Genomic DNA, 14,918 nt, shown 5'->3' with positions numbered 1-14,918 from the left:
TTCAATTATCCCCCCTTCCCCCAAAGTGTCACTACTCATGGAAATGCCTGTAAAAAGGTAAAGTTCCCCGTGCCATGATGGGACATTTTAGGGGATAGGGGATGAGTAGACCCCCACACATTCTCGATCTCTGCGATTTTGGAGGTGATATAATCAGCAACATGCTTCTCCACCTTCACCCCCCTCCCCCCATGTACCGATAGATTTGTGGCTGGGTGAGCCCCAGAGTTACTGAATGCTGGAACAAGGCCAGAAAAAATCCTATTTTAGATCGCCCACCCTGGGAATCAAACCTGGCTATCCCACATGGCAGTCAGATAACCTGTCAACTAGAATGAGATGTTGAGGAAATTGTGAAAAGGCCACAGATATGTTTGGCAACTGAGTGGTAGAACATTAGCATGGGAATGTCAATGAACCACAGTTTTCATGTAGCTTTAGTTATACTGATATAATAGAGAAGCTGTTTACATTGTAGGAACATTTCTGTTCAAAACTTGAGTGAAAACATACATAAATGTACGAGGGTAAGTCAATATATGTCGCAAAATGGAATAGAAAGAAAAGTTGAAGTAGTTACCTGATGAAATTTGTTTTATTTTTGAACGTAATCTCCATGAACATTTAGGCACTTGTCCCAGCATGTCACGAGTCCCTCAAAGCCAGCAGTGAAGAAGGTTTGTGGTTGGTGTCGTAGCCAGCTGGTAACCTCCCGATGGACCTCCTCCATATCCTGGAACCAGTGACCACCCAGAGATGGGCCGAAGAGATGATAGTCAGATGGTACCAAATCTGGACTGTAGGCTGGATGTTACAGTCGTTCCCAACGTAGGGATCGTATGTGAGCCACTCTGGTATTGGCGTGCCATCCAACAGAAGAACTCCATCTCTCAAAGCACCCGGACATTGGTTCAACCACAATTGAAATGTTGCACCCAGTTGTAAACGGCTCTCCTGGATAAGCATTTGTTACCGTAAACAGGTAACATTTCCTTGTGCACTTGCTCAGCAGATTTGCCCTGCACCCACAGAAATAGAATTACGGCCCGTTGCTCACCACGCATACACTCGACTAACACACCTGCCATCTTACCCACTTGGCACTCGACTGACTCACTGCCGCACGAGAATGTGACTACTAGCGCCGTATATGATACACGGTGGTGCTGCCATCTACACCGACACTTGCGGAGAGGATCATTGCAATGACGGATATTCATAAAACAATTTCACATTGCAGCAATTCGAAGAAATTTCATTTTGCGACTTATATATTGACTTCCCCTTGTAGATAGTGTTTCTTGTATTTTATTCCTGTGTTTTCTTGTTTTCTCTCAGTGTACAGCAGCGTATAAGAAGAGAAGGGTTAGGTAACATGGCTAATAGAATGGACTTTGAGAGGAAAGTAAGAGCAATGATTCGTGACTATGCTGAAAATGATTCTATGTATGATCTGGTGTTTTCAACTGATTTCAGTTCCGAAGAAAGGGCAATAATGCATCAGTAAGTATTTGATATTAAAAATGTACAGTGGAACCCCAATTTTACATTCCGTTGTTTTAAATTTTCCCACTTTATACATTCAATCTTCATGGTCCCAACAAAGCAAAATGCTGAAACATTTTCCCTGGTTTTACATTTTCCTGCATTTGAAGTTCTTTCACAATGGTCCACTGAAAAATATAAAATCGTGGTTCCACTGTATATATTTAAAGTAAGTATCATATTGTCTTTGCATGTTAAAGAAATACTGATTTCAGCATGACTACCTTGCTGAATCACATTGGAAGATAATTTGCACAGTAAAGACTTTGATACAGACAGATTGTGTCTTTCAAGTGACGTAAAATATATAATACAAAATTCAATCCCATATTTCTTCCTTCAGACTCTTTAACCGACCATGTTAAGATGTGGATTTTCGATCTCACCATCAAAATTCCCGGGTATGTGTATTCTTAGTGAGTGTCCCTTCACCAATTTTATCTAAATCATTTCTCATCCTCATCACCACAATTTGCCAACAACAGAACAAACACGTCACGTCACCCATTCTTTCTGTTACTGATATATGTATTTTAAACAAATTGTTTTAAAGTATGCCACTGTTTTTCTTCCTTCCTTTTTCTTCCTTCCTTTTTACAAATGTTTTAAGCATTGTGTTTTCATATGTGTTTAAAATATTTCTTAATTTAATAATTTTTCAAACTAAACTGTTATACAGTGAAATTTTACTTCACATTTTTCACATTCTGCATTGAATTTTCTTGTTCCCAATAGAGCCAAATATTTCTGGAGTTTATGTTTTCGTGCATTTTAAGTTTTTCATCTTGGTTCCCTGAAAAATGTAAAATCAAGGTTCTACTGTATTTTGTATTTTATTCTAGCTTTTTGTTTTCCATATATTTGATGGTATTTACCAAAATATATTATTTGTAAGACTGGGTTGTTAGTATTGATGTACAATAGTGTGCTTCTTTTTTAGCTGCATCTTTTATTATTTTTAACACATATTGCTATGTTATTTTAACAAAATTATTACATATAAGTAAATTTTCTGTTCAAATCTCTTCTCATAAAAATTACTACTATTTTTTCTGAAAAAATCTATGTTTTTGTAATAGTGCACTAAAAGTAGGTTTTTGAATAAACAAATAAGAATAAGGCAAGCAAGAAATTTTAATTTGTTGTGAACAAACTATATTAAGTACTACAGTAGAAATTGTTTATTAAATACTCTAGGAAATGGGGTTATGTTTTGAACTATTTTCATGTAAAAATCTTCTACAAAAAGTGGCTGTTGTTACAATTTTTGGTGGGTGTTTGTTAGATGATTATTAGTATCATTACCTGTATTACTAAATTTTATTATAATTGTGATATTTTTAGAAAAAATAGTTCTTTGTTAATTATTAGTCAATGCTTGACAAGTATAACATAATAGCTCACCAATGATACTTAGTTGCTTCCCTCCTCCTAGTCAACAGTCAATTACTGTTGAGTTTTAGTTCTCGTTATAACACATGAAACGCATTTTCTGAAACTTGGTTAAGTGTGTAATTCTAAGTGCGAGTGTGTTTAGCCTTCTTCCAGATATGTTTATGTGTACTAATTGTCCCAATGAAAATGGAGATTCTTGGTCTGGAAAACTCCTAAAAGTCTGGGAATTTTTTTTTTAAAAAAATTGTAGACACCCAGATTTCGATGCAAGGGGAATCATGCATTTTCTCTTTTGCTTAGGATTGCACGAAGGTTTAAATTGAAAAGTCGCAGTTATGGAAAGGATGCAGACAGACACTTGGTAGTTGCAAAGAAGATTAATATGGCAAATATGGTAGATAAGCTCCTGAGGGAAGGTGGTTCAAATGAGAGGTACGAGCTCATTCTACCAACTGGTTTGAACAACAGTGTGTAGTTCTATGTGTACAAGGTAAGTGATCCCAAATTAGATTGTTTTAATTTATTTATAGATGATTGAAAGGACTAAACAGGTACCCATACTGATGCCAATGCTAGAAAATTGTAGCAATTGCATTTTTTTTTTCAAAATATTGATTAATAGTAGTTGAGTATTGCACTCCCAATTATTTGCATTAATTTACCAGAGTTTTGCTTCAGAATATTTAAGAATTATCTGAGAATATCAAAATACCTGTGATGTAATCAAAAAATGAAGTTTTTCACAGAATCTTGGTGCAAAATAATTCTGACCAGTAGACTTGGAAGGCCTTCATGTAAATGCTTGCCTCATCACTCTCTTCACTGACGGATAGTTGCCCTGTGACACAGGCAGGAAAGTACACTTCCAGTCTTCTTGTACCACACAATGATGCTTTTGTAGTCAGGTGGTAATTGTCCATATCCCCCCCCCCCCCCCCCACAAATTTCACTGTACAGCCATCAGCAACTGCATCTCGTGATACCATGAAACACATCATTGAGCTTTCTCCTGTGCTGATGCCATTTTCAGTTCCAACAATTGCAATGCTTCATACGTATATGAACTCAGCCTCTACCTAGAACAAGGGGTGGGGGGGGTTATGAATTTATGTTTCTTTTGCCACAATCCATGCAGCTGTAACTGTAACAGTTTCTTTATAATAAACCTTTGTAATGTTGGAAAGACTTTATGACCACCCTGTATTTGTTTTGTTTTTTTCTATAGACGTAAAGTCCTGAACCAGCATCAAGGATGTTACAGCATGTTGTAACTCACAATTTTCAAATCCCTGCTTTAGTGTTTATGTAAATTTACTTCTTTTTTTATCTTTTTTACAGGGAACCTCCTGTGGTTTATTTCATCTATGCAAAAACCTTGCATTAACTGCAGACGTCCTTCTTTTCCATTGGTTTTGGTTTTAAAGAAATTGGCTTTGTGGATGCACAAAGTCGTAATAAATTGGTTTGATTCATTCTGCAGTATATTGGACTTAAGTGCTCCAGAAACTTTTGGAAAAACAATATAAATTCTGGTACAATTATTTTAAGATAAAACAGTGTTCATGATAACTTGACAATGACTGCTAAGTGTATTTTATGTATACTTAAAAATAGTACGAGTACTCTATAACTTGTTATGACAATGTGTGCATTTATGCCTAATTATTGTTGCTTTACAAGATATATTTGTATAAATTAGATATAATATATTTTGTGTGAATGACAGTAGATTGTAAAATCTGGTATTTTATATCAGTAGTTCCCAGACTTTTTCATTCCATGACTCCCCTTCCTTCTATAATTCCCATTGCCTCCTCTCCCAGTTCCATTCTATGAATATCAATAAAAAGAATAATACTATAAAAATACTCGTTAAAATCATGTTTTTTGTTGATTTTTTACAAGTATGTTGCCGGCACGTGGTGTAAGAAGTTCTTTACTGACATACTATAAAAATAGTAGTATCATGGTGTACATTTTAAAAAGAATTATTTATCTTGTAGTCTACGGTTGTTACAAGCATAAAAACAGTTTTTGTTGTGACGTTTCAGGAAAATGCATGCTCCCTTTTTTTTTTGTTTGATTAAAGAAATGGTTATATCAAGAGAAATAATTCTACAATGCAAGCAATGCGTACATACAAGAAAAATCATTTTAAAAAATACCGACTAAATTTTGATTACTTTTCAGTAAGTTATAATACTATTTCCTCTATGTGCTTAATCTTTAGCAGACGGCTCCGTGCATGCCTAGATAGCCTCTGACAGCAGGGCCTTTTCAAGCACACGTATTTCAAACTTGTCACAAAGTACTAAAAAAAATTAGCGTAACTGAAGAACTAATTGTTGTAGAGGGATGAAATTGGTTTTGTTTTATTTATTAAAGACAGGGCTATTAGTGGAGGTAAAATTTTTACATTGTGCCTCCCAATAATTGTGTTAAAGAATAAAGAAGAAGAAAATGGAAATTGTACTGAGAATTTTCATAGAATGGTATATTGCAGTAAGGGTTACTATGCTGGTTTTTTTTTTTTTTTTAATATGTATTGTTTCCTTATTTTGTCACCTCTTTCTGTGTAGGAAAACTGGCAAAAAGGAGGAGAGGTTATGCCCCCTCTTTTGGATGTGCTGCAAGATGGTATACACATAGGATGAACTACAAGCTTGAGACAAAACAGTGGCATAGATTCATGTGTCAGAATGCCATCAAAATTAGATGATTAAAATATTATGCAAACACGGTAGAACTCTTGATTGTGTGTGCGTTCACAAAAGATTTTCATTTTAGCCATGAGAGGCAGAAGTGAATTTAAAAGTTAATGCAAACTGGTCTATTATTCTGCCTCCTTTTCTGTCCCGAAGTTATGGTAATTTATGTAGAAATTTGAGATTGAGCACTCCAAGAAGAGGGGTCATGTTTTGAACTTTTTATTATTGTGTAAAAATGTATTACAAGGAGTGCTTATTAGTTTTTTATAACTTTCTTGTTGCAGTTGGTGCGAGATTGTTATATGAAATAATATGTTATAAAATTTTACAATAATTATGTTTTATTTACATCTATAATTCTTATGGATTTTTATGAAAAAATATGTTAGTCATTAGTCAGTTACTTGCACCCCCTCCCTTATCCTCATTTTCCCTGCTGATGTGAAATGAGTATTCTAAAACTTGCTTACGTTGGATTGCATGTTTGAGTGTTAAGTTAAAATAGTGACTTTCTTACACACATGTTCATGTGTATTAATTGCCCTAATGATTTGGTCTGGAAAATGTTAGTTCTTGGTGTGGAAAAGTCAGGGAATTTTGTTTTTACAAACTTGTAGACACCATTATTCTTATCTTTCCTTCTCCTGCATTTTTCTTTCCTTTATGAATCTCTAGTTGTCAGTGATTGTATGCTAGATGTATGCAGAAAGAAATTGCATTGAATTAGTTGAACATGCTCCACCATGTAGAAAAAAAATTACTATGAAAGCGTAATAATACATGTTTTTAAATATATTGTGTGAAAGTCATCATCATCATCCTTCGCCGTTTCCTGCCTCTGGCTGGGTCATCATTGTGTGAAAGTATGATCAAGAAAAGGTAGTGTTTGACGGATGATTTAATGACTAGGTACTTCCAGACTTTAGTAGAATAAGATTTTCTTCAAAGTTTTGATCACATATACGAGTTGATTGTCTTTTATCAAGAAGAGGAAAATAAATGGAAACTTATTTCTGTACTTACCACTAATATTCTTTCCAAATCCACTTCACCATTGTTAGGAATATATAATGTGTTTGTGTATTGCATTGAACAAGACAATAGCTTTTTTCTCCATTGGATGTGACTAATTATTTGGTTTTGTAAATTCTGTTGTAGAGAATCACATAAGTGAAAGAAAAATAATTTAGATTACCAATATGAAATTTAACCTTTACCAATATGGTACCAATATACGTAGTACCAATATAAAACTTAACAATCTGATAAAATTGCAAATATTTCTTTAACATGACTCTGCTCATTCATTCCTGCCTACAGGGGATCCTCTATTTTGTGTTTTTCGGGGAACCAAGGTGAAAAAATGCAACAAAGACGATTAAGATTGAATAAATAATGCAGGAAAATGAAAAATCTAGAAATGTAAAATTGGGGTTTCGCTACATAGAGGTTGGTTACAATTGCTTTTTACAGCATGTACATCTGCAGTGTTCATTCTCTCCACAAAAGGTAAATGCTGGCAGTGAGTCACTGAAATAGATACGTAAAGTAATTTTTCACAAAAGAGAGACAGAATTATTATATATTTACATACTGTGTTCTTATATCTTTTATTATTAGTAGAACCACATGTTTTTAGTAATGATTACAAACGGTGCTTAAAGTGGAAAATGTTAGCTGGGGGATGTTTAGTGGAGCCTCGGAGTTAGTTGGGGGGATGCTCCTATGCTTTAACATGGTGACAATATGTCAGCTGGGGGGAGTGCTTTGCGAAAATGGTTCTATCTGGGGGATACCACCCCCCACTTTTACAGAAAGAAATAGATAAGCGTGGGAATTAATTTTCTCAGGAGAAACCATCACAATTATCTGATACTTGCTACCTCCCTTAGGTGCACTACTTAAATTAATATACCACGGCTACAATATCTTCAGGGTAATAGATTCTTTCCTTTGAGAATGTAAATCAAAAAGCAGATATATGCCAAGGGATATAAGAAATGGGGATCTACACTAGCGTGCAAAAGTCTTTGCCCAAATGTAATTGCCAAAAATGAACCAAATATATCGAAAAATGAGATAAAGTTTATTTGAAATGTTATATTATATCACATTTGAACAAAATAGAAACATAGAGGTTCATTACTTAACATAAACAACATAACTAAACTGATATTTTGCTCTCATCGATATGACCCCCTTTAGCACGTGTCGCAGCTTGACATAACTTCGGCATTCGAGACATTAAATTTTGCAGTGTTTCGTGTCCAATATTTTTCCAGGCATTTTCTAAACACTGCCACACACTTTGAGGATTCGTTGGAGCCATCATATGAACCTTTCAATCCAACTCGTCCCACAGCTTCTCAGTCGGGTTGAGATCGGGTGATTGTGGAGGCCACATCACTTTGAGAATTTTTTGCCTCCATTGTTTTTAAATAGTTCGTACACAGTTTGGACGTGTGTTTTGGGTCATTGTCATGTTGAAATATAAATCCCTTTCCAATAGTCTTCGGTCCAGATGGCACTGCATGATACTGAGATATTATGGTACTTGTTTTTGTCCATAGTTGACTTTATTTGCACCAAATCTCCAACTTTTCCTCCTCCAAAACCACCCCAGACCGTGACATTACCTCCTCCATGTTTAGTATTGTGACTCAAACAACTGTCAAGCATTCGTTCTCGTAGAATCGTCTTTTTGTTCCAAACAATTCAAACTTCGATTCATCAGTCCATAACACTATCTTCCACTGTCTTAATATCCATGTTTGATGTGTATTAGCCCACTTTAGACGTTTCACTTTATTTTGAGGCCGCAAGAAAGGTTTTCGACAGGATATTCGACCATTTAAACTTACGCTACGCAGTCGCCTCTTAACCGTATCAACCGAAATCGAGGTTTTTCTAATTCTGTTTAGGTCTTCTACAATTGCAGTTGCTGGAAGTCTTTGATTTTGCTTGCTCATGACTATGTTTATCTTCCATTTTTGTTGTGCTTTTGGGCCGTCCAGAACGTTTCTTCGTCATATTTGTCCCTGTTGCTTTCAGACGAGCTAACGTATATGTAACACTTCTCCTTGGAATATTCAAACGTATTGCAATTTTCGCATGAGTATAACTTTCTTCTGATAAAATTTGTATTTTACCACGCAATTCAGTTGAATATTCGTGTCTTTTCTTAATTTTGTGAATATTATATTATTTCACTTGCAATAAGAAAGATATAATTGCAAATCATCTATTATAATTACAAAAATGTACATTAAATGTAAATTAATGTTAAGTATCTATTTAAAATAATAATAATAGAACATATTCGTCAACATACACACCGAAATTTGATATGAAACAAGAAACAAGTGCAACATTCACTATACATATAAGGGTTCAACTCCTCGTCGTCAAGACGTCTGTCTATGTTTTCATATGAAATACGATCGTGTATGCTCCGAATTAAAATGTAGGCTGTTCTAACTTCTTGATATACATCCAAGACATTCCAGAATAGAGTCAAAACTGATATTTATTTGAGTTTCATAACATAAATCACAGATAATGACTTTGGGCAAATACTTTTGCACGCTAGCGTATATTCTGAAAATCTTCACCGTTTACAGAGATGATATCTGAGAAATAGCCGACCCAAACCCCACAAACCCAGCACTCACTTCTTGATACAACTAGCCAACATTGTACTTACCTCCAACAACTTCTGCTTCGGTGACCAACATTACTTGGAGATACGTGGCACAGCTATGGGTACCCACAAGCATGGCCCCCTCTTATGCCAACCTGTTCATGGCCAGGCTGGAACAGGAATTCCTTTACTCCCAGCAACTGAAACCACTCCTCTGGCTAAGATTCATAGATGACATTTTGCAACGCTCAGGAGCTACGCAGAGCCCTACACAAGGAGCTACACCTTACAAGAAGGGGGGAGCGAGGCAAAAGTCTACCCATAAGTGCTAAATTCTTTTCAGTCGGAGAACACAGATTCTGGATATCTCAGGGCTTGCTGGGTGTAACGTGAATAACAGTGAAGCTCGGAATGAAAAACATGAATATCCTTTTTGAGTGTGAGCAATGATCATTTATATATTACTCAAACAGAGAATACAAGGTATTTACAGAAATGTTGTGTTAAATGATAATCAGTTCGACCCCCGGGTAAAGCATTGACCCGTTAACAAACTTATTACATGACAAAATAATTTACCTTATATTTACTCTGGTGGTTGCATACAATTTTATCCCTGATAGATTAGAGTTAATTACCGTACCAGTCGGATCCAAATAGCCAGAGTTTATTTCAGTTAGGGACCTCCTGTTTTCATGCCACGTGACAATTTTATTCAACTTAGGCACCAATACTAATAATAATACAAACCTTAGCCCACATGGGAACAACACACTACTCTACTTTATCCCATTTGATACAAATACGCAAGTTCCGTAATGTACTAATAATTATCAGGGGCCACGTGACTAATTAACAGTAAAAAGGGTCCCACGTGATTACATAAAAGAAAACCCCACGTGACCAAAAGAAACGCCCTCTATGAAAATTGCCAACTGGGGGGGTGGGGGATAGAAATAGAAGTTAAAGAAACAGGATGCACAGGGTCCGCGGGTACCTCCTTTTGGGCGTGAGCCAGGTGACAAGCGTCGGTACCTCCCAACGAATCAGGACGGACGGTGTGCGAGAACCTGGTCGGGGACTCGTCCGAGGTTTGAACCTGGAACCAGGATCTACGGGGAGAACCGGTCGGGGGCTGTCCAGGGTTTGCACCTAGGAACCGGTTCGTGAGGAACTCATTCATTTCAGTTCCTTGGTCGGGGACCTTCCCGGGGTTTGCACCTGGGAACCAAGGTACTGTTGAAGAAATGACCCGGTCGGGGGCTTGTCCGAGGTTTGAACCTGGAACCGGATCAGTAAGGGGGAAACATCAGTTAGGGAAGATCTGGCCGGGGACTTATCCTAGACCGAAGTCTTGGGGACCAGATCTTCCGATCCTTCCGCAGTTGGCATCTGGCAGTCAACTGAGCTCTCGGCCCGTCTGCGCTGCTTTTATAACGTTTGGGAGTGGCGCATGGGCGGCGAAAATCCTAACTATGAGTACGCGTTGCCAACTCACTTTAAACAGAGATACAAACCGTACTTTCAAAATTCTCTCTATCCTACTCGGTAAAAATCCCCAAACATAAAAATAACTAAAAGCACATTGCATTGTACCGATTTTATACAGAAGAAAATAGACAATTCTTTATCAGTTACAAACCAACAACAATGGGAAGAACACATTCTTTGACCGAAAGAGAGATAACATAAATCAATAGCGTCCTTCTTACAAAACTAACATGTGAGCCATCGACAGTGTGCCGGCAGAATGTTTTTAAATAATATATATACATCATTATACCAAACCATGCCACACTTTACCATACCACCATGTAACGGTGGGAACGTTACATACCCCCCTCTGCTTAGGGAAATCTTTTGATGGCATAACATTTTCATAAGTTAGGCAGAAAAAGATTTGAGCAGCAAACTTCAAATTGAAACCTTTTACCTTTCCATTTTCTTAACATAAGGAGCACAGAATATAAATCACATGTGAACCAGTATGCACACCACCCTACATTAATCTTTTTTTTTTACATTAGCAAACCAGCTATTTGGATCTGCAATACCCTTCATATCTCCAGAGGAAGCTTTCCTAGCTTCGAGAGCTCCGCCGCTCTCCAGCATGCCCTTTCATTGGCCTATGTGAGTAGTGCAAGTGTGCCGGAGCTGCAACAGAAAATGGGGCTCGCCTTAATGGATTTTTCTCGTAAGGCAGAAAATGGGGCTCGGTGGGGCAGTGTTGCCAGCTGCTTACTCGAAAAAATCACCAAGGTTTTTTTTGGGGTCTAATCTAGCCTAAAGCAAGGAGCTGGCAATCTTGCTTGAGGCTCGCTTTAATGGATTTTTTTCGTAAGGCATAAGCCTTATTTTCTCGCAGTGTTGCTAATATTTTACTCGAAAAAAATCACCAAGGTTTTTTTTCGGTCTAACGTAGCCTAAAGCAAGGAGCTGGCAATTTTGCTTGAGGCTTGTGTTACAGGGCATAAAGCAAGGTTGCCAACCTGGTGGTTTTGCCATAGCTTTTTACAAAAAAAAAAAGAGAGGAGAGAGAGAGAGAGGGAAGAGTTAAACAACCGACAGTTTACCTACAACTTTTTTTGGTGTAACCTAACCTAAAGCAAGGAGCTGGCAACTTGCTTGAGGCTTGGCTTACAGTACATAAAGCAATTTTTGCCAACCTACATATATACTGGGGCAAGGAGAGTTGGTACTGCCGTAAAAGAGAGAGGTGGGTGGGTGGATGGCAACACAATACACGCGCGCGCCCGTGCGTGTGTGTATAATATGTAGCATTATTAACTAGAGTATATTAACAATTTACTTCCAACTAAAAAAAATAGAGATGTCGACGTTGGTGTAAGATGAAGAGAGAGTGAGATTTATGGCCGGCAACAGTAATAAGCGAATGCGCCATATCGTAATTTTCCAACTCCGGTATATCGTGATTTTTGTAAACCTCTCTCGGGGGAACGATGTGCCACGCACACGCACGCGCGCGCGCCGTATTCTTAAATAACTAACAAGAACAATGAATCTTTTTGGCTTCCGCAAACAGATCAACATGGAGACTGCACCGCCAAATTTCAATAACCTCTTACCTTCCGTGTTATCTAAACTCAATGGTTTACTGATCGTTCACCTCAACAGCATTTGGACGAAACTGAATGACGATGTGGGCAAGATGTTTTATGTTTTTAATAACAATTTACATTTCTACGAAATTCCGATCGACGGGAAACTTCAAATCACCGTGAATCCGGTAAACACAGGCGAAATCAAAATTTCTACCGGCAAGAATATTTTTCGAATCAAGCACGACAAGATGCTTTCTAACATTACGTACGATGTTTCCGCAGGAGATTACCTGTACGTGGAACTCCTCGGAGATTACGACAAACTTATTCCTCTCTTCGTAGAATTACGAATCGTCTATCCTATTATAAATAACCGTTAACCAAAAATGCCTAACGACATTTTCGGTAACACCAAGCGTGTAGACCACGCAGAAGAGATTCTCATGTTGGATATTCGAGTTAAGAAGTTGAGGACCGATTTGATCGCTTTGCAGGAGACCTTAAACAAAAGTTTAGAGTCGGAAATCGCCACGCTCCAAACGCAATGTCTCGACCCCATTCTGAAAATCGATTCCGAACTGAAGACGCTGATAAAAAATTATGTCGACGTACCTTCTTACGACAGCGTTCAAAATATACAATTGAGCGTGGATTCGCTTCAAAATGATTTGGCCAAATTACAGCAATTTCAATCGAAAAATGAAGATTTGGAAAAATTGAAACTCGAAATCGAAGAACGAACTTCCGCAATCGAAAAGAATTTCTCTGAACTTCAAACCGTCGTGAACGATATAGACGCAGAACGCTTGCACGTTGTTGTTTCCAAATTACAAGAAGAATTCACCGGCACGTTGGAAGAAATTAAATCCAAGTTGCAGACTTTGGAAGATACCATGACGAACCTACCATCGTCGGACGAACTGCAGGTTATCGGCAAAAGCGTCGCGAACATAAAAATTCAATTGGAGGCGTATCGAGATTTCGAACACATTCAAACCACCATCGCTACGCTTCAGGCGTCTCTGGAATTGATCAACGAAGAAATTAAAAATATTCACGCCGAAGCGAGAGCGTTGACGAGCATTCAAGACACGTTGAGCACGGTTCAGCAGAAGATCGAATATTTAGAAAATTTGAACGTCGAAACGAATCTCGCTCATTTTCATCACGTACTGGACAACATACAGGGTGACTTGGAATCGTTACGGACGAGCGTGCCTTCGAGCGAAGATTTGGAAAAATTGAAAACGGCGGTGGCGGCACTATCCGATTCGAGCGACGTCAAAAGTTCGTTGAGCGAACTCGAGAGTAGGGTGGCCAATCTCCCCACCTCCAAAGAATTGCACGCTTTGAAAAGAAACATATCTCGAATGCTGAAACGACTGGAAACGGAAACGGCGAACGTGGAACAGATTCGAGACGAAATCAATTCGCTGGTGTCGACGCTGCCCACTTCGCAGAGCGTCGCCGACCTTCACGCGCAGTTTACCGAGATGCGAAGCATCGTGAACGATCTTACCGAGAAGAGCTCGAAATTGAATCAAGTCGAGAACCTTCAGAATATTGTCGTCAACGTCAGAGATCAAGTTGGAGTGCTGGAATCCACGCAGGAATCGACGCTGGCCTCTTTCGGTGCCAAGTTGCAAGAACTCAACGAAAACTACAAGCAGTTGAACGTGGAAGTGAAAATCAAACCGTCGTTTTCTACCGTAACGGATACCATAATCGAGCATTTGCTACCCATCGAAAATAAACTCGGACAAGTTCACAGTAATCTCGTCACCTTCGACACTAAATTCGCCAAATTGTTCACCTTGCAAGCCATCGAAATCAACAGCGTACCCAATCAACAGAGAATCTCCACGTTCGTCGAAGGTAACAAACTGTACATGTTGCATCCTTATCATCCGTACTACAAGTTTCTCCTCGATGGAACGATTCAGATAAACGAATTTTCGTACTGGTCTAGAAAAGCTAGCGTTCCCACCATGACCTTAATATCGAATCGTGGTGTCCAGAAAGCGGGAAACATTCCTCTGGCACGTTGGAACGAAACGCGCAACATATATGAAATACACGAAGACGAAGATCTCACTGTTTTCGACGTGAGTGCCGGCGATAAGCTGATCATTCAAAACACGAGCGAAGTGCCACCATCTTTGAATCCCATCACGCTGATGCTTCTCTTGAAACGTAATCTCTAAACAAAAAATGTCTAGGCAAGCCATCGTCGAAGAATTGCATAAACCTGCACGCCGCAACTACGAACGTTTGGCTGTGGTAACCAAGGGCATCGACGACCTCTGGCAAAGCGACCTCGTGGAGATGAGTAGCGGCAATTTGAAAAACGTACATAAATGGAACAAGGGTAACAAGTACCTTCTCACCGTCATAGACACGTTTTCGAAATTCGCATGGGCTCTACCTTTGAAGGCGAAAACGGGATCGTGCGTCGCGGAAGCATTCAAATTAATTTTTCGCGAAAGCGGCGGCAGACAACCACGGTTTCTGCAAACGGACAAGGGTAAAGAATTTTACAACGCCGTATTCCAAAAGTTTATTCAAAAA

At 38.3% G+C, this 14,918-nt stretch overlaps 1 protein-coding gene across 3 annotated transcripts in view; it reads left to right on the top strand.

The window, feature by feature from the left end:
* The window catches only part of LOC145989818 (uncharacterized), a 180,003-nt gene extending 175,673 nt beyond the window's left edge, over positions 1-4,330 (top strand). For all 3 annotated transcript variants that reach the window (XM_083125182.1, XM_083125184.1, XM_083125185.1), the window contains exons 20-22: positions 1,339-1,503; positions 3,241-3,430; positions 4,279-4,330. In XM_083125182.1, the coding sequence (XP_082981308.1) occupies positions 1,339-1,503; positions 3,241-3,415 (340 nt within the window). In that variant the 3' untranslated portion in view covers positions 3,416-3,430; positions 4,279-4,330. The remainder of the gene's footprint in view (positions 1-1,338; positions 1,504-3,240; positions 3,431-4,278) is intronic.
* The last annotated feature ends 10,588 nt before the right edge of the window (positions 4,331-14,918 follow it).

The sequence above is a fragment of the Lepisma saccharinum genome, chromosome 7 (assembly GCF_977018435.1).
Source record: "Lepisma saccharinum chromosome 7, izLepSacc3.1, whole genome shotgun sequence".
Lineage (NCBI taxonomy): Eukaryota > Metazoa > Arthropoda > Insecta > Zygentoma > Lepismatidae > Lepisma > Lepisma saccharinum.
Note: the sequence above shows the minus strand (reverse complement) of the source record. Positions and strands in the feature narration are given on the sequence as shown.